At 39.2% G+C, this 21,308-nt stretch overlaps 1 protein-coding gene across 1 annotated transcript in view; it reads left to right on the top strand.

The window, feature by feature from the left end:
- The first annotated feature begins 271 nt into the window (after nucleotides 1–271).
- The window catches only part of tnmd (tenomodulin), an 89,805-nt gene continuing 68,768 nt past the window's right edge, over nucleotides 272–21,308 (top strand). The window contains exons 1-2 of the mRNA XM_028459729.1: nucleotides 272–399; nucleotides 10,854–10,988. Coding sequence (XP_028315530.1) covers nucleotides 352–399; nucleotides 10,854–10,988 — 183 coding nt within the window. The 5' untranslated portion in view covers nucleotides 272–351. The remainder of the gene's footprint in view (nucleotides 400–10,853; nucleotides 10,989–21,308) is intronic.

The raw sequence follows: 21,308 nt of genomic DNA, 5'->3' as shown, positions 1-21,308 counted from the left end.
CCTGGTACTACAGAAAAATCCTTCATGATTCATGCGTATATTCTGTCATTAATACAAAAAATACTGGATTTTTATAACGAGATTATATGTCATTTTCGAAGAGAAAGAGGTGCATTTCTTTTCAGAGTTTCTACCTTTGAAACAGGAGCAGGCGGTGCAGCTGAGACATCTGCCATGGTTTTAATGGGTATCACAAGTGTTTCAGTAATTCCACTCCATCTGAAACCTCCCTCCCCTGCAGCACACTCCCAAATTACAGCACAGGAATGAAGCTACGACTCTTTGCTTTGCAGAGAGAGAATATTTTCCCCTTCAGGAGCATCGGAAAGAATCCCACTGTGGTCTTGCATCATGGAGGCAACCAGTCAGTCCAGCAGTCAACAGAATCTATGGAAAGATGTGAGTTCATTTCTTCACCTATAATTTTTATTTTTCTTATCTCCGGTTTATTGCACATAATTAATGAACCGCAAAAAACTATTTTCAATAAATCCAATAATTTATTGTCTTTTTAAACATTGTATAAAAGCTCTTTTCACTGAAGACTTAAAGGAGAAATTCACCTCTCTGGAAATGTACAGCCCATTAATTTAAGTGCAGGTGGCAGCAGGAGTGGTTTCAAAGGTGGGGAAAGGATCTGATGTTTGAGTGGCTTTTAAGTTAAATATGTCAGGCCTTTGGAAAGACAAAGATGTGGCCCAAGCTCCCTTTTCTGTACAAAAATAAATCCTCCACCTCAGTCTCATTGGCTTATTATCACCTTAACTTCCTCTTTTTATATTCGCTCTTAACTGTGGTCACGTCTGGACTATTTTACTTGCTGTATATCTAGAGCAGGCATTTCAAACTCATTTTAGTTCAGGGGCCAAATATGGACCAGTTTGATGTCAAATGGGCCGCAGATTTTAAGGTGGAAAAATATACAATTTTACATCATTGTGCCCTAGTTTTTAATATCAATCTCTGCTAGACGTTTGCTTCAAAAATTCTTGATTTTGTTACCAATTTTTGCATAATTTAGAGGAATTTTGTGAAAATGTGAGAAATTGCAAGATTTGGGAAAAAAATTGAAAGTTCTTTCCACAATTTGAACTTAAACATGACTGCATTCATGTCAAATAAACAAATGAAAAATGCAAGCCTCTGAAAATATTGTAGTTTTATTAAATTGGTGATTTTGAGATATCTACAACTGGATTATTTGGAAATTTACACAATTCATGTTTTCTCTGCCTTTTCCTGCGGGCTGATTCGGATGCTCTTAAGGGCCGGATTTGGCCCCTGGGCCTTGAGTTTGACACGTGATCTAGAGTATCCTTGCTTTTCAAATAAACAAAAGCATGCAAAGAGAATCCAGTGTAGGTACGTCTTTATTTCAGGTTTTACTGTATAATCGAACGACAGGTGAGACTTTGTCTTCCATTAATTGAAGGGGTTTTTTCAGGGTTTTTTACTACGGTTCACATATGTGGGGAGATGGGTTTGTCAAATCCAGATAAAGTTCACATTTAGAGGTAAATGCAAACTTAATTTGTATGCAAAAGAGATCATAAAACAATGAATTAGAGTAATCACTGTGTTCCTTCCAAAAATCTTTTTAGATGCATCGTGATGGATACAAAATATGATTAGGAAGTCACTTGTGGCTTCTATTTCAGAAGGCTTTCACAGGAATTTAAATGCCCTCGCAGATGTAGTCTAATAAACCAGTGCCTATGTGTTCGTCGGTGAGGTTTTGCACCCTGTTGTTTTCTCAAGAATTGCTCCTACTTTGCATGAAACAGCAGGGGACACCAAGCACTATTCCCCATGAAGCTCAAAAGGAATTGCTTGACTGATTGCGAACTCCTAAACCTTTAAACACTACTTGGCAGGTGGTGTGCACTCAGTCTGCCGTTCTATTCAAATGCATCCGTCTGTGTGTCTCAGTCGCACCTTCATCCTCTGTATTCAATATTCAGGGCCGAGAAAAAGAGGTTTGTCCTTTAGTTCCTTTCCATGTGCTTATGCAACCTTCCACAGTAGAGCACAGGGACTTCAGCCAATTTTTTGTCATCTCTTATTGAAGTTTAAAGCATCTGGGATTTTGCAGCCCTCTCGGCTTGACGCTGTCTCTAATTTGTCAAAGTAGTGCAGTATGGCGTTGGAAGTTTCCGCATTTGAAAGGTTGAGTTTTGAACAATAAACCTTCAGTCTCTGAGCACAGCTGGGCCTGCTGATGTATTTACCAAGCAGACATTTAATCCATGCTGTATATCCTCAGTCAAATATATGGCTTTTATTGAAGTTATATACATACAAAGGTACAAAAAACTGGGCCTTTTGCAGCAATATTCTTTTCTCAATTTTCTTATGTGAGAAAAAGAGAAATTAACTTGAGATGCAACACATTTTCTTACCCATTTATATATATATAGCACCCACTAAACTCCATATAAGGGCTAAGGTTGGCATGTTCAAACAGCCGACAAGTAAAGAGATAATAGATAGATAATAGAATAGATAGTAAAAGAACTTTAGCGCCAGTGAAACCAAAAATACTTTCAAACACTGGAAAAAAGCTATATTTCAGAGTGTGAGTATTAGTGTTACAGGAGCAGCAAAAAATAGAGCATTGGCAACAAGTGATGCTATGAGTGCCATGTCAGCGCAGGGACGCACTGTTGCAGATTAAAAGAAAATAGTTTGAAATAGATTAGAGCAGTGGTTCCCAAACTTTTCACAGTCCCATACCCCTTCACACATTCTTCCTGAAACCATGTACCTCCTACTCCTGCACACTTAAAAAACATAATGATGTAATGTCATATACAATGTGGCCCTACAGGGAAATTGTTTTTAAATTGTGCCTCTCCTGTTGGAATAATATATAACTAGAATATTTGCATTTCTTGAAGAAAATGCAAGTGAGGATGCAGGTGCTGGCCCGCGTCATTGAACATGGCATTAGCATGAGCCTAGCATTATTGTTAGAATTAGCTAGTATTAGTTAACATTAATATTAGCCTAACATTTACTAGCATTTGCATTGACATAGCACTAGCCTAACATCAATTTAACATTAGCCTAATAATATAATTAGCTTAGCATTAGCCTAGCATCACTACTAGTACCCCCGATGACAATTTGCATACCCCTGGGGGTACCCGTACCCCACTTTGGGAACGGGTCGACAGTGTCTTGAGCAAGACATGCTAAAAAAAGTGTGTCACTCAAGCCAAGCACATTTAAAATTTGTAAGGAAAAAAAAAGTAGCAAATGTTAAGTGCAGAAAGGATCTCAATATATTGCATAATTCTAATCGCACGGTCCATTGCAATCAAAATGGGCTCAAAAGCCACTCTGCAAATGGATCTGTGAGATCTCTAAACAAGCACTTTTTTTGTAAAACCTGGTTTGCCAATGCATACAGGTAAACCATTGTTCTATTTCATAATATTTTGTAAAATGTCTCACTATGGGATGCAAACTGTCTGCATTCCTCAGACGCATTATTTCAATCTGCTAATCCCGAATGGCCGGTGAAGTGCGTCCATTCACTAGGGAGCCACCCACCTCCTATAAAAGGACCATTCAAACACCTCTTATCCTCTCAGCTATGTCGCGTTATTTTGCCAGCTAAACTGTCAGTTTAACAGGCAGATTCCTTTTCCAGTCGACGGACGCTGGCAGAACTCCTGCTCTAGACCACAACAGGTTCAGAGGTGGGTAAACTCAGCTCTTATCTTGTTTTGCTTGGTAGGTGCTGTCCTTCACTGTCAAAAGATAGTTAACCTTCGGGCCTCAGCTCCGATTGACGGCTCTTTCCAATGCTGCTACTCCAATGCTTCGGACATTGGTTCCCAGCGACTCTCTCACTGCTGTGTTAGCTCCGCTGCATGCTCCTTGACTTCAGTACACCTCGCTGTCATCTAGGTCCCACTGCTCTCAGTGCCTATGGGCCTGTGCGCACGTCACTCCTTCCTTTGGGCTCTCACGGTTCCAGCTCCAGATACTGCAGTATCCGAGCTTTGGACTCCAGCGAACATAGCTGCTGTCTCGAAATCCAACGCTGTCCTTGACGGTCCAGTACACTTTGGCCTGCATCCCTGCACCTGTGCTAGCTGCCTCGTGGTAGCGCAAACCAAGCCACCTGCTCTCCTGACTGCATCACACAGTGATGGAAGCAAAGGCACCTCTCACCAAGGGAGCGGGATGCTCTGGGCCTTGCCTCTGTCCATGTAGGGGTAAAATCTCCACTAAGGACAGGCACAAAGTTTGCTCCAATTGCCTGGGTCTTGAACATGCCTGTAGTCGAAACTCTGGGAACTTGTCAGCACTGCGCCGTGTTCAATGCACAAAGTCTCCACAGGAGACTGGCACACTAGGTTAGCCTGTCAGAGCAGGACTCCTTCCCTCCTCACGGCGTCCTTGTAGAGGCGAGTGAAGTAGAGACTCTGCTGATTTAAAATGCGGCTGTTCAGGGTTGCAGCTGGGGTTCACAGCTTGACTTAACGAGCCCCTCCCCGCTTCACGAGGATGTCCTTGTGGTTGACTGTGGAGAGTTTGATGAAGACTCCTCTGACCCTCTCGGCTCGGGTGTGGACCTTTCATCACCTCAGCTCGGGGAGAGCTTTCTGCCACCTCTTTCGCCTCCCAAGAGGAAATGGAGGGCCCCACGCCCATCTCCTATCCTCCCAGCCTGGACACAGTAGACGTGTGTAAACGCGCTCTGCTTTATCTTCAATGCAGTGGCGCTGCAAGGAGAAAAACAGTGGAGAAAAGTGTCGTTGGACCATGGAGTCGGCCTGTGTATTACAGGAGGAGATCACATCCCTGCTGCACAGGGGAGCGATCTCAGTGGTCCCTCCCGCTCGGTCTCGGCAGGGGTTCTACTCCAGGTACTTTCTGGTCCCCAAACGAGAGGGGTCCGGGATTTGTCCCATTCTGGACCTACGGGCCCTCAACAGGTACCTCAGGTGCGACAGGGTGATTGGTTTAATCCTGTCAACCTCAAACATGTATTTCCACTTTCCAATACATCCGTCTCACAGGAAGTACCTACAGTTTGCAGTGTTCACCCATTCGACCTCTCTTTGAGCCCGAGGGTGTTTGTGCGCTGCACGGATGCTGCGATTGCTCCTCTGAGGAAGCGGGGCATTCTCCTGGCTATGTACCTGGACAATTGGCTGATTTTAGCACAATCAGAGACAAAGGCCAGGGCGCACACGCACATTCTGACTGTCAAATCTGGGATTTGTAGTCAATGCGAAAAGAGTGTGTTGTCCCCTGAACAGGAAATCATTTTCCTGGATCTGTTCCTGCGCTCAGTACCGTTCACTGTGCATCTTTCACCGGAGCGAGTGAAGACGTTCGGGGCGTGTCTCAAGTTGTTTCGAACTGGCAAATCTGTTCAGTTCAGATTATGACTTTGTTTACTCGGGTTGATGGGTTTGGCCATCCTCATGATCCACCTTGGTCACCTTCACATGAGGAGTTTCCAACTGTGGATGGCCTCACATTGGCTCAATCCTGTGCGTCATGGCTCACAGAGGGTCTTGGTTACGACGGAGTACGGCACAGCTCTGCGCCACTGGCGTGCCTCGGACTTCCTGATGGAGGGGGTGCCTATGGGCATCGTTACATTCAGGAAGGTGGTCTCCACGGACACCAGCCTGACAGGATGGGGCGGGATCCACGAGGGCAGGTCTGTGAGGGGTTGCTGGGATGCAATCCTCCAGCGCGTTCACATAAATTACTTGGAACTGTCAGCGATGTTCCTCTCGCTGATCCACTTCCTTCCGTTTTCAGGGAACATCATGTCCTGGTGAGAACGAACACCACCACAACGGTGGCGTACACTGGCACGCAAACTGGTCCTGTGGAGTGTTGGGCGTCTCCTCTCGCTGAGAGCGACGCACGTCCCGGGGATCATGAACGTGGGTGCCGACCTGTTATCCAGGGGCGTGCTGGTTTATGGGGAATGGATGCTCTAGCGGCAGCTGTGGGCCCGTTACAAACGGGCCGAGGTGGGAGGGTCAGTGACATCCATCCGCTCTCGGTTCACCCGTCGTGCACTCAGCTTTTCCCTGGCAATGCAAGGATCATTCAGACACCCAACACGGCCTTTGTGCCGAAGGTTGTGGGCTCATGTTCTCCCATTGACCTTTTGGCCTTTTCTGTCTCACAGGGTGAGCAGTGGCCGAATGTCGAGTTTGTGCTACCCGCACTTTTATGGATATGACGAGGAGCGATCAGCTGTTTGTCTCCTAGGCCAATCCCCGCAAGGGGAAGCCTGTTACTAAGCAATGCCTGTCACACTGGGTGGAGAAGGATATTGCTTTGGCTTACTTGTGTCAGGGTATGCAGTAGCCTACGGGTCTTGCCACATCCTGGGCTTTGTTCAGGGGAGTGTCTGTCTTGGACATCTGTGCGGTGGCAAGTTGGACCTCACCCCTCACGTTTGTCTGCTTTTACATGCTGGACGTTTCCGCCCTGTGCGTGGCACAGGCAGTTTTAATGTCTTGACGTGATCAGACTTCTGCCCTCGGGGCTGGTATCGCCCAATAAGCATGTCTGCACTACGGAAGTTCCCATATCCCATAGTGAGACATAGAACTTTAGGTTATGTATATAACCCCGGTTCTATGAGTAATATGTGAGATGTCCACCAGACTACCCTTCTTGCTCGAACAAGGAGAAGAGGTCCTTTTTTTAAATGTCCGTGTCCTTTTATAGGAGGTGGGTGGCTCCCTAGCAGATGGACGCGCTTCACCGGCCAATCAGGATTGGCAGATTGAAATAATGCTTCTGAGGAATGCAGACAGAGGTTGCATCCCATAGCGAGACATCTCACTCATATTATTCATTGAACCGCGGTTATATACATAACCTAAAGTTTAGATCAGGGGTTATCAAATGGTCTTACCCTGGGACCCACATTTTACAATAGCCACGAAATCACTACCCACTTTTTTTCAGAATTCAACCAACCATGAAAACATATACATGATCTTTTTAAAACATAAATCTATATGTTTCTATACAACATGCATTTCACAGCATGCCTGTCAAAAGAAAAGTTTATTTAAAAATAAAAGACAAGTCCAACATGAGAAATTAAGTTTTTTTGTTTTTTTTTTTTGACCAGCTGTCCGCGACCCACCCAGTGATGCAGTTTTGGGTCCCGACCCACCAGTATAGAATCAAAGGTTTAGATGCTTGATCCGCAAAATAATCTCAGTGCTTTTATAGTCTTGACTGGGTTCAGGTGGGATTTATCTATTATCACAAATTACTTGATATAATAATGTAAGTTAGACTATATTGTGTGGGTTTTTTATGTTTCTTAAATTTAAAACATAAGATTGTGAAAAACATTTACCCAAGTTCGAATGTTCCCGATCACTCGTAGACTTTTCCCTTCCTAAAAAGAGAATTTGTAAGTTAAGAAAACATTTGTGAATCCTAAAAATCAATGGGTATTAACAAAATCCTTGTACGAAATATTTTTTAGCTTGTTTTGTTCTTATGTGGCTTCTTGCATGAGGCCCACTACACTCGTGCTAAAAAGATCAATGCGTGATACTCAGACAGGCACACGTTTGTTGTCCTGTTTGCCCCATTAACCTAAAGCAACATAATGAAAACAGTTACATGAGGACAACATTTTATCACTTTTAAAAATCTTTATCTTCATGTAATTACGAAAAATTACAATGGCTAACATTATTGTACATCTGTATCAGGGCTAACACATTTTCTTGGGTTGTGAAATAAACATTTTTATTTATAAAAATCTGTATATTCACCTGCAATAACTATTAACAAGCACAGTATGAAAATTTTTTGCCAAGTTACATTCTTATTTTGTTAAATATTGTGTTTTATATGATTTTTGATTGCATACATTCTAATTTTACATTATATTTAATACATAAGGCATTATTTTGGGGACCTCAGGAGTGCATCACTGCTTTTTGCAGACGATGTGGTCCTGTTGGCTCCATCATGACGTGACCTTCAACTCTTACTTCTCCGTACGGTGGCTGGGCTCTCCCTAAGAGATAGGGGAGAAGCTCAGTTATCCGGGAGGGGCTCGGAGTAAAGCCAGATGAAGTGGCTCGGGCATTTAATTAGGATGCCCTCTGGATGCCTCCCTAGTGAGGTGTTTAGATCACGTCCCTCCAGAGGAAGAAGTGAGGGAAAGAGGAAAGGGAAATCTGGGCCTCCCTGCTAAGGATGCTGCCTCCGCAAGTAGTCGTAGTAAATAAATGTATAATAAACTGTTGTGTCGTTCAACGTTCAGAGTGTTAGTTTTCAAAGAAAATATGTACCAATTAGGTTAAATTTAATAATGTCCCACGACACACAAACATTCAGCATTGTCGGGGCAACAATCTATCCACAAAATGAACCCTACATACAGGATGGATTCTTTTGTCCAAACATCTTTTTTAACTGCTTAAATCCTGAAACCCCAAAGAACCAAATACATCCATTGGTCAGTGGGAGGAAACAAGGTTTCGAGTGGAAAACTTTTTTGAGACCATTGCTAATGATTTTAACAGCTTTCAGGTCAAAATGTAAAAAAAGAAAAAAGAAGTCACATTCCCTTCCTTTTGTTTTGAAACCTCAGTGTGTGAACGTACTGTCTCTAATCGACTGCAGTTTAACGACTGTAACAAACTCTGCCACAATAGAAAACCAAAGCTGCTTTATCAACATTTTAAAAGACACAAAGATAAGCAACACCAATTTCACTAATTGAAGTTAGTTCAGTTTTTTCCCACATATCTGCTTTTCTGTTGTCCTCTGGGACCTTCAAATGTGCTCCAGCCTGAATGAGTAGCTTTCATTTTCTCCCTGCTGGAGCCGCGGCGGTGGTGGAACAAAAGCCTGTCTTTATTAATTTGTGGCCTTAAGCTTTGGGAATTGACTACAGCAGGCAGAGTTTTTTTTAATTTGAAGAAAAAGTTTAATAAATGTAACCTTTCTCAGACACTTGTACAAGTCTGTTTCTCCCTTAGTCTAACATGAGGATGGCTGTACTTCTTTTTGCAAAGTGGCAGCCTTGTTGGTTGAAAAAAAATAGCAAAATGTGCTAATCAAAATGTTTCCTTTAGAATTGTAGACAACATCGATGAAAGAGAAAGAGGACAAATTCAAGAGGTATAAAGTTTACCACAGGGAATTACATTTCCAAAAGAAAAATTCTCGGGTAAAAGCAAGCAAAATATAACAGAAAGGCAGAATCAGAGGTGTAAAGAGTACTGATATATCCTTTACTCAAGTAGAAGTACTGTTATTTGTTTGATGTTGTACTAAAGTACAAGTAAGTCATACATAAAATACTCAAGTATCAGCAAAAAGTAGCTCAATTCAATAGTATTCAAAGTAAAAGTTACAAGCTACTTTCACCCCCCATGTTTGTTGCCACGGTTCCCTTGCGTACTTTAATTAATTTACAGTAAACATCTTATGTATAAACTTAAAAAGGAAGAGACGAGATCTTGCACAATTTGAACTTAATTTATTTTCTACAAAAGCATCCTTATAAAATAAAATAACACCAATGAATTCAATTCACTCGAAGTATAGATACGTTTATGAACTCTAAAACAGTGCCATGCCAAATGTGTCATGTGGGTAACAACATAATAGGTAGAAACCTAAAAGGTATTGTGGAGGATGTTATTTTGGCTTCCAATTCCAGGTGTCGTACGTGCTCATCCCCAGCTAGTTTTTGCTTGCTGCACATACGCACTAAAGGTGCGTTCACACCGAACGCCACTGGAGTGAATGAAGCGACCAGATTACACAAAACAAATGACGTGACCTCAAGTTCTCTTCCCTCAAACGAGGTGACTTGCGTGATTTGAGCCACTAGTCAATCGCGACCTAGTCGCGCAAAGTTGAAAAATGTGAACTTTTTAAACGACAACTCCCCCGGCCGTCACCATTTGTAGAGCCGAGCCAGCAGCCCCTCCCACCCGCTACAGTGAGATGGCTGCAGCGGAGTTCTGGGGCAAAATTAAAGAGGTTTACTTCTTGAATAGACCTACATTCTGCGTACACGTCACTGGAGTGATGAAGCGATCAAAAAGCACCACTATGCTCAAGCGACTCATCATGGGCGATTGTCGCTGCAGTAGTGTTTGGTGTGAACGCACCTTTACAAGTGTTTATGTGTCTCATGAGCAACGGTTTCAGCCATTTATTGAAGCTCGCCGTTGTAAACAGAGAGGTGCATGAGGAAAACTGGGCTTGTGTACGATCTCTTGCAGTCGTTTAATAGCCGTTCCCTCTTGGGAGCAGGTAGAGTGTTGCGCATGTGCATTTTTTCAAAAAGTGGAGAGGGCGTTTCTTTTCTAAGCTTTGGGAAAATCCTCCTTTATATTTTTAACCTGAACCATAGAAAGTGGCTGGGAATTGATCAGAAATAAAGACTAAGAACATAATGGATTATGTTAAATGAGACCATTACACACACAAAAATTATCACAAAACAAATGATTTACTCAGTAAATGTTTGTTAAGAAATGTAATTAATTCACTTATTTTAAAATGTACTTTAGTACAAACAAAATTACTGATTTTGAATTTTTTTCAAAAAAAGTACAAGTACCCATAAAAGCAACTCAATTACAGTAATGTGAGTACTTCTATTACTTTCACCTCTGGGCAGAATTGGTTTAGGATGTTACTTTCCATTCATCTTTCAAAGTGAAACCAAAAAGGTTCCAATAGAGGAAATATAAAACATTTCCTGAAACTCTTTGATGATGTTAAGGTTCTTTTGTAGAAACCAGAGAACCTACTAAAGTATTTATTTACAAAATCTGTGTCTTCTCACGCTTGCTTTTTGCTTGTAGGTGGAGAATGGAAAAGAAATGAAGGTCAAATACAGCAGCTACCAGCGAGTAGCTCTCGTCCTGGCTCTTCTCTTCCTGCTTTTGGCTCTCGGTGTCTTCAGCCTGAGATATCTGTGGGGCCCTACTTTGGGGAAGGTAGGCCTAAATGTCACTGTTGTCAAGTCATAAGCTTTACCGTTACCATCTGGAGCAACTTTTAGTCTTTTTTGAGCAAACAAACAAAAGTTTCCACACCTGCAAATAATGCAGTAACTTTTTTTTCTTCTTTCAAAAGTATTCAGAGTTAATATGGATGGCTACACGATAAGATGCCTGCAGAAACATTTCCACTTTGAGTTATATTGATTCAAGGATAGGTGGGCAATGGAGAAGACTGTTTAAATCTGCTGCTGTCATTGTTTTTGCTGTGAGGTGTGCAATTCCATCAATTCATGGCCAGTTTCAAATGCAAAATGAGTGCAAACATCTTATCCCAATGATGATCCCTGATTACTGAACGCTCCACATAATAGTTGGGTTAAACCCATACGCAATAGTTTGCGGGGGGCAGGGCATTCAACGTTCAGCAAAGACGGAGTAACGTTGTGAGATAGTTTTAATCCCATAATCTACATTGTTGGACATTCAAATGCCTATTTCCCATTATTATATCCTACCTGTTGTCTAACTTGGTGATTTTCAACTGCCAGCAAGTGTACCCCTCCATGTAAAAGCATAGCTCCTACATTAAAGAACATGTATCGAGTGTTGTATGATATATCATGTAGAACATCATAAATAAATACACTGCTCAATTTGAGACACTTTACAAGAGGGTTCTGAACATTCCAACCTGCATTTTGGATTGCAGTAGTTCATGTATGGCACTGCAGCAAAAATGAAGCAGAAAGCTGCCGCCGACCTGATTTTATCATTAATTTACAACATTAAACGATGCGTCAATGCAATTTTTTGTAGTCAACATTATCAATTATGTTACTAATCGTTTTTTCATTATTATTTATTTTAAACACATTGTGAATGGTGTAAATCTTGAGACTCGGTCTATAGATTTAATTCTTTTTTTTTGCCCCCTCTGGCAAGAATCTTAAACTCCGCCTATGGCTGTCAGGTGTGTAATTCATGGTAAAGTCCCCTTCTACAGTTTCAAATGCAAAATGACTGGAAACATATTCTCCCAATTATGATCCTTTATTACTCAGAAATGACCTGAATTACAGTGGATGTGTCGTGACTGTAGCCTCTTCACATAATAGTTGGGTTAAACTATTCTAGTCCTGAAAACTCACAAGTGATGGAGAACAATTTATTCTGATTTTCCCAAAAGCCATTAAAAAAAAAGTTAATTTAGCCCAAGGTTGAGAGGAAAAACACATACATGAGTTCCCATCCGGTGTTCAATGCTCTCCGTACATACTCAGGTGGGAGTGGTTGAAAACTTGATCAACAAGTGTGGACTGTGTGGGATGTAAATGCTTATTTTTCAGGTGTTTAAAGTGTGGTGCAGTGCACTCAATGTTTCCTGTTGTATCACCAACATCTTTTTTGAGAGCTTATAAACATCGCTTCCAATCACTTACTGCTAATTTTCTCCTTATATAGCCTTCACTGACAAGTTTCAACCTCACGCCTCTTTCAGCTCTGGTTAACCAACATTTATCTGAACCTTCTATACAAACGCCATTGTCAATGTTCCCTCCTTTCAAAACGGATATGAATCACCTTTGAGCCATCTCCTTTGTCCTTGTTAAATATTTCATGCCAGAGGCAGAGCAGTCATTATTTCCACTTTAATAGGCTGTGATCACTCTCACGTGGCACAAAAATGTGTTGATGGCTGCTCGGCCGATGAATATCAAACCCATGGACCCTGGCTTTTCTTTTAATGGGGTCTTGAAGGGGAAAACGTTGACTGGCTTTAGCGTCAGGCAGTGGGAAGGAACCTCCTAAGAGTCTCCCAGGGAGAGAAGTCTCTCCTGAAGATGGAATATAACTCAGGAGCAGTACGTGGTCATTGTCAAACCAAATATATACTGCGGTTTCAGGGTAAAGCAACTGACTGATTGATTAGGTATTTTATTAATGTATCAGCCAATGTTTACTGAACAGGTGTGAGATGCTACACAGGACGAGAAAACCTTGACAGTTGACAAATGGAAACAAAACCCTGGCTTGCAGAACAGACATGTTGTCCGGGGTCTTTTGCATATATAACCTACACCATCTTTTATCACAGCCGGGCCACAGAGGGCCACGTTATCAACATTCATGTCAGCAATTAGAATTATGACCAATCTGAGTGTTAAATAGTTTGTCATTCTGTGCATGTTTGTTGTCTTTTTCTGTAAAATATATATTTTTCGGAGTCATATTGTATATTTCTGTTGTCGTTTTTCTTGTTTGTTAGGACAGTGGGTTAGAGTAATTTTTTCATATTTTTATTGTCTTTTAGTTTACTTTTGTTCTAATTTTCTGTAATATTGTATATTTTTCTGAGTAATTTTGCGTATTACTGTTGTTGTTTTGTTCATTTTTTGAATATTTTTGTCTGTTTTGGGAATAATTTCTGTGTTACTGTATTTTCCCGCAATGTTGGAAATATTGGTATTTCTTAAGGTGTTCTTGCTTTTGTATTGTGTATTTTTGTACATTTGTTGCATAAAATTAGATCGAGGGCCTCAAGCTTTTGTCAGATTTATCTTAAAGGGCCCATGTTACGCTAAATGTGCTATTTGGGCTTCATGCACATGCCCAAGGTGTTTTTTTCATTGATTCCCTCAATCGTTAGTTAGAGGGTGATTTGCTCCTTTCTTACTGCAGGGTGAGCCCAAACACCTCACTCCAATTTGATGACGCGTTCCTACTTTGATGATGAATTTGACGCGGCACTGAGCTGGAGAAGCATGAGCTCAGCTACGGAGTGGGTGGGAGGAGGGCGGGCCGTCCTCTGGCCCTACGTCACCGTTCGGGGAGGAGAAAGTCAGTGTCCCATCTATAGACACGTTTAGTAGGCCGCAAATCAGCCTGTTTGAGTAGAGTTGCTCAGAAAGTGACTTTTCAGAGGCTAAAACTCTGGAAAACAGGTGAGTTTGGGAAAATAAACCTCAAATACTATATTTTTAAGGTTCTTAGAACAAATGGAGATGGGTGAAAAATAGCATGATATGGGACCTTTAAGGCTAATAAATGAAGCCAAACAAATAAAAAGGAATCAGGCTGTGAAAAACCCCATCACACTTAGAGGCCAAGGTCTGTTTATGATATTTTTGGATGAATATGTTAAAGATGCCAGTAGCGGTGTGTCAGTAACATGGTTTAAAATAAGCTAATGAGTCAAATGACCTTTTTTTTCTTCTATATGAACTTTATGAAAATCTAACTTATAAATGGGCTATTGAAATCTAAAGAAGACAATGGCTAATTTGAATTATTTTTAACACTGTCCTGTCTTAGAAATATGTAACAACTTCATGATTTAGTTAAGAATCAGATATAATACCAGTTTGAAATTACATTTCTTACAGCGGCTACAATTAGATATTAGAACAAAGTGAAAAGAATCACAAACAAAGTAAAAAAGTAAAAATAAAAAAGTACCTTAAGTAAACATAGAGACCAAGACTGTAATTATATTAACTTAAGAATACCGGTTATATATTACATAACAAAAATATACAGGTTTAAAAGTACCAAATATAATTGCATTTTAATATCAGATGAAAACTTTTTTTTTTTTTTTTTAATAGCACTTTTTATTTAGATAAAAGATCAAATGTATTAATAAAATTAAGTCCTGTTTAAATAGTGAGAATTTGAAAGATTTGAGTTCTTTAATTGATTTAATAAAATGAATGATGTGACACGCAAAGTAATCATGTCATTAGTATAAATTGTCTAGTGAAAAATACACTGTGATGGACAGCTGATCACTTTTTCTAAGGAAAAGTTGTAATGTTACTTTGTGTAATATTTGCTGATTTTCAACCACAGTGACGATCAAAGTTTGCCACAGTGTGGTATTGGTTATTTTGTTTTGATGCATAAGGTGTGCCATGACTCACCAAAACACATCTTCAGTGAAAGTGTCAGCCACTGACACATTTTTTAACAAGGAAATATAAAGCCAATTAACAAACTCTCAAAATGTCTGTATTTACAGTGTCAAAAAAAAAGTGAAGCAGAAACTAAAACAAAACCCCCCAAAAAAAAATCCAAGTATTTTTCATTTAGGGTTTAAATTCTTAAACAGTTTCTCCAGCTGTTTCTACTGACTCTGAGCCGGAGGGTTAATAACCACATGCTAAAAACAATCTTAATGATGGAGTGAACACTATGAAGCAAACTCAGATTACACTTTTTTGTGTAATCATCCTTGATGGAAAATTAAGTTTTAGTTGTTGTGTTTATTTCTATTTATACACGACATTTCAGAGAAAGTTTGGCATTTTACAAGTAGACTATGTTAATTAAATTCTTGCAGGAAAAAAAAAAAAAAAAAATCAGCAGGATTTTGTTTATTGGCAAAGCCAGAAGTGAAAAAACACCACCACGTTTATACCTTGATGTTGACACACATAAGGTGTTTTCACATGTGCAGAATTGACTCAATTGAAAGAAAACTTAAAGTAAAGTTCTCTGAAACAAAGTATTCCAAAATAAAACCCAATTTTCTGCATTCATACCAATATAAGATCTATGATCATTCAAAGAATCAAGAAGTTACACACTTAAATTAGAATTTACTAAACTGAATATCACTTGTGTGTGTGTGTCGTCAATCTTAATTGTCTGCTGCTCTTGACGAGAAAATAACTTCCCATCACTGGATGTGTCAACTGGACTTCACTCACAGAACCAGACCTACTATTACGTCTTTCATTGTATTCAAAGTATTGTTTGTAGGTAGGAACTCAGCGTATGAAAAACCTCAAATGGAAAATACACAGTACAAGAACAATTACAACACCATTTGTTCCTAGAAATCTAATTTTGTAACCTTTTCCAAATATTACATTTTATTTAACAGTTTTTCTAAACAAGACTTTCCACTTCCAATCTTAATCAATTATATTAAATTACTGGTATTTTAACAGTATTAACATGTGTGGATAGTATTTATTAAAGTCTTAAAAATAACAGATCAGATAATTAAAATCATCATTCTTTTTAGGCCGTGGCTATGGCTACGTTTAATGTATCTCTAGATACTGTCTTCTTTTTAACCACATGTTTTTAACAAAATATGATTGTTAAAAGTAAGTTCATTTAATATACTTTAACCCAGGTATTTTTAAACAGTTTTAAACCATAGCATTTCTAGGCAATGTAGACTAGCTATTTAAACAACTCCTTTTAACCATTTTATACTAACTTATTTATATTTCACATCAACCAAATCTAGTTTGAACTACACAGTTAACATGGCACCTGAAATAAGCTTAATAAATCTATAAATTCAGTACATTAAACTCGATAAACATTCCTTGAATTGCCTATTAAACACAATTTTATTTGCCAAACTTTACAAGTAAATGAACAAGAAATGCATTCAACTTGAGATTCCATGATAAACAATGTTTAAGTCCTAATTTTCTGATTACTTGATTAATTTTATTTGAAACACGTGTCTATATCGAGGTGCTTACCAGAAAACATCCAAACAAGGAAAGAGTCTTTGAACATCAAAGTTTAGTCCCAAATGAGAGTAAATAACTTGTTCCACTGTAGCTGCTAAACAAGCACTGCCATTGACCCCAGTTCACCCACAGTAACTGGTTAGTGTCATTAACAGAATCAGGTGTGCACACTCACAAGGGGGAGGGGCTTCCACCTGACCCCTCCCTCCTGCTAACAGGCAGTTGGGCAGAACAGTTTGTTTGATGTTAACTCAATATTTCTCCTCTCCTTTTTGTACCAATTGGACAAGCAGTGATACTATATACTAGTGTTTCTCAAATGGGGGTACGTGTACCCCTAGGGGTACGCGACTGCACTACAGGGGGTACCTGAAAGAGAGAGAGTATATAAAATTATGAATGAAAGCATAAAAAATATGGGGTTTGATAATGTTTTTATTTGGTTAAAAATGATAATCATACTAAAAAAAATACCAGCAACACACAAAACAACAACAAAGAGACACTAAATGAGAGAAACATACACATGATCACTACAAAATGCACAAAAATAACAAATAAATGTATAAAATTACATAATAAACAACCAAATGTCATTAAAATGCATTAAAATCTCATGATTTGAATGTAAAAAAGGATGGTCTTCCTATGAATGATTATAACAACTAAAACTCATTTTTATTTATGCCAAATGCTTTCCTTCAGTACAGAAACCCATCATTATTCAACTAGGTATGCAGATGGTGGTTGTTTTATTTTACCCAAAGTAAGAACTTCATTAGTACAGCACTCAGTAAGATACAGAGCTATGCATGAATGGATTTCATTACCAAGTGACATTAAACAATGTAATCTTTATCATTTTAAAAAAAATCCAAACACTGATTCTAATACTTTGGAGCATTTATGTCTGTTGTTATTGACTTTGTTTGAGTATGTTCTTTTCTCCTTGAACTGAACCTGCTCGCTGGCAGGTTTTGTCTAAGAAATCCTGGGTTTCTACCTAGCTCCGCCCACTTGAACACTGCTTCTCAAGGAACACTATAATGTACCTTGACACTCTTCTCTGACACACATTAGCAACATCACACACCAGAGATGTGGCTCACATCGTTACAAATGTCTGTGTGTTGCTTCACTTTCTTTTTTTTTTGGTAGTTTTTGGTAGTTTTCTTCATAACGTTGGGGATAAAGAGCATTTAGGGAAAAGCTCTGTATGCAGAGCAATCAGAAGGTCTTTTGTAAAGGTTTCCTGGATACAAACCTTTGGCAAATTTAAAGGGGGATATGTCAATTTAAATGCATCCACATTTAAAGTTCAATATTTACATTATTTCTCAAGTCAACCATAGAGTTGATTACATAGTTTGGAAGTTATGGTGGTGCAGCGGGTAAGGAAGCGTGCTTGGGAGCATGGGGTTGGGGGTTTGAATCTAAACAGTCATCTTTTTTGTCCCGTCCTTTTTATCATTTAAAAATAAATATAAATGATACAACATCGAGCGCCGTCACTGTCTTCATAGCCGCTGCAGTAGGAGGGCTGTACAGTGTACGCTTCCCCAAGTTACTGGGGCCAAATGAAAGTGAATACACCATTTAAAATGTATTTATATTTTGAGTGAACTCATCCATTAGTAACTCTGGAAGTTGATAATCTAAACCGTATGTACAAGTGGAGTTGTCTATGCCTTCTCAGTGCTGCTGCCCCGGCTCCTGAAACACACTTCATATTATTCCCCGATCGTCACGTCACTGGGGCGCTGAAGCGAGCAAAAAGCGCAACTTATCGCGGGCGATTTAAGCAACTATAGTCACTGAAGTGGCATTTTGCGTGAACGCCTTTATAAAAGGCTCATATTGTCCTATAAACACCTGCTTATTTCACCCATCGGGGTGAATAAATCACTCTCTTCCGGGTGGTTGCCATGGTAGCTTGTGTTATCTTCGCTCAATTGATGACAACTTTTTATTGTGCTCGTGCACAAAAGTAACCCACGGTTTACATACTCAGGGTTGATTTATGGAATCCGATACCCAGAGTTTTCCATCACAGGGTATGTTGACTTAGAGTTTATAGATACACTCAGAGCTTGTTGAACCTTTCTGGAACACACCTCAGGAAGAATAGCTCATAACTTTTGCTTAAGCTAATGGGGATCCATAATAATCAAACAAAAACACCAAAAACACGCACACTGAGCGAGATTAATTTAAATAATACCAACAACACACAAAAACGACAACAGAAAACAGACAAAAAGATAATAGACATGATTTTGATTAGAACATGAACTGAAAATATAAGGGTGAGTTTTGGTTCCACATCAGGAGGGAGATGACCGTTATTAATAAAAACTATAGAAATTAATCTATTCAGGAAGCACTAAATACAGTTTTGTTCCACTTATTTACAAAATGAGATTCTTTAAAATTTATTCATTTATTCCATTATTATGCTCTATCGTTGTTTTTCACAGAATTCTGTGCAAAATGTGTTAGTCGGACAAAGGGGGTACTTGAGCCAAAACAATTTGAGAATCACTGCTATACACAATAAAATGTTTCATATACTGCACAGCACTTTGATTTTAACATTATAAAGACAAACCTACAGAATATCTACAGTCAGATACACTTCCTGTTATTTTTTTCACCAGAGTAAAAGTGAACTGCACCTGGCTGTGTACAATCACAGAGAGGTAACATGCTGTGTGTGTTGTATTGTAATACAACATGATGCCACACAGGAACTTCTTTTAATTATCTGCAAACATATGTTGCTAAAGAGTCCCAGGAAGGATACTTATGCATTTTTCCTTTTGCTGACAGGAAACTTCTGCTTAGTATGTGCACATTATTGTTCTGTGCCATGGGTCTCACAGGAGGATTTTGCCTTCTCTGCAAATTAATCCTTAGTTATTACTGGTTTACGTCCATGCAAAGGAAATGTAGATCCTAAATATTGGTAAAGTTGACAGCACGATATTGCTCTACAGTCTTCACTTTAGCCTCACAGAATGCACTTTATTTATTTATTTAATTGGTTATGTGACGTTTGTATGTTTTTGAAACAGTTCTTTAGATTGATTGAGGTCTGGAGAGAAGGCTTTAAGGAATTTCTGGAAAACAATCTCAAGGGTGTGTGGCTGTCTTTCAGGAAATTAATGGAAAACATGTTTTAGTTCTTGCATTTTGCCTTTAAAAACTTGTGCTCAGAAGCACAGATTTGTTTCAAAAGCGTATATTACTTGCTTTCCATTTCATTGTTTTCATTTAGTTGAGTGTGTGTTAAGAGCAAATTGCGAGTGGAATCCTTAACCTTGATCCTTTGAAGTTGAGTCTTAGTGGTGTTTCTTTCATTTTGAGAATGTACTATTCACCATGTTTTTGAAGGATGGCAGGTTTTTTATTAAGGGGAAAGGAACATTTTGCTTTTGTGACAAACTTTTTGAATTACACTTTAATTTAGCAAACAACGTTATTTAGCAGACTCTTTTATCCAAAGAGGGTTAAGGGACTCGCTCAGCGTGGCACAGTGATGGCCCAGGTTGGATTCAAAAGTAGCAAAAGTGAGCTCGCACACCAGATATAGCTCCAAAAAACAGCCCTTCATCAGACAGAGCACAAACCATGGGTACACTTGCTTATAAAGGAAAGGTAACGTGATCTAAAACACCTCTGTGGTCATAAAAATAAACACATTGCAAAACATAATACATAATTTATATCATTAAATTCAGTGTTACTTTTGACAGTAACTAGTACTCTAATGCAATTTTTTTTAAAGACAAAACACAGTTACTGTTACAATATTGTGCATTTGCCCGTTACTTTGCTAGCTGCAGTATACTTCCTGTTTACAGTGGCGCTACATATTTTTGCAGGATGCCGTGCCAACCACGGTAAAACAGAAGAAGAAGAAGAAGAAGAAGTATTGTCGACGTGTCTCTGTTTACATTGCGTGCACTAATCATGGCGAGACAATTCGAGAGCAGGACTAGCTTCTCAGAGTGGAAATACGCGTATTATTTTACCAATCTGTCTCCAAAAGAGACATGCATCAGTGAAGCTAAGCTAATGCTGCGTTGGAGGACGTGAGGGAAGCCTCTGCACCGAAACAACAGCGGCTGGATTTTAACAGACTGTGATTATTATCCAGGGACAAATCAGAAAACCTATTGCACGTATGTTGTTGTAAATATGCAGCCTGTTGCTACTGTGGAGTCACCGCTAACAGCTGCTCGTTAGCCTGATACGTTTAGCATTGTGTAGCTGAGAAAAATGCTGTGAGTTTGTTTTTCCATATTTATTTTTAAGAGTATTTTCAACAGCAGAATGTGCACTTGGAATATGCACAGCTTACTTTACATTGCTGTGCTAAGGTTGAAAAATTGCAGTTTTAGTTTTGGAGCAGTTGTTTTGTGCTTTATATGCACATCATTTATGGTTGTTTTATAGCAGTTTTTGTAAAGCAGAGTTGGTCAAAATTTATTCCGAAGGTTAATTCAGATTGCTTTCATTTATTTATTTTAGAAGGTTTTTTGTGTTTATGTTGTAAATTGTTGCAATAGTTTTTGTACTAAAGCTGTAAGGGAACATTATAGGGGCTAAACACAATCATTTTATGATGCTGTACCCACTTTAATTTTTGATCTTTGATTCTAAATGATATTCAGGTTGTTTTGTGTTATTTATGTCAGAATTATTTGTAACATTTTCAGTTTCTGCTGGTCTCTAGCATTGAAAAAATACTTAGTGTATCAGTCAGAATGGTGTTTCAGACTAAGACTAATACTTAGTCTTAGTCTTAGTATTGTGA

Source organism: Gouania willdenowi, chromosome 10 (genome assembly GCF_900634775.1).
Source record: "Gouania willdenowi chromosome 10, fGouWil2.1, whole genome shotgun sequence".
NCBI classification, from domain to species: domain Eukaryota; kingdom Metazoa; phylum Chordata; class Actinopteri; order Blenniiformes; family Gobiesocidae; genus Gouania; species Gouania willdenowi.
Note: the sequence above shows the minus strand (reverse complement) of the source record. Positions and strands in the feature narration are given on the sequence as shown.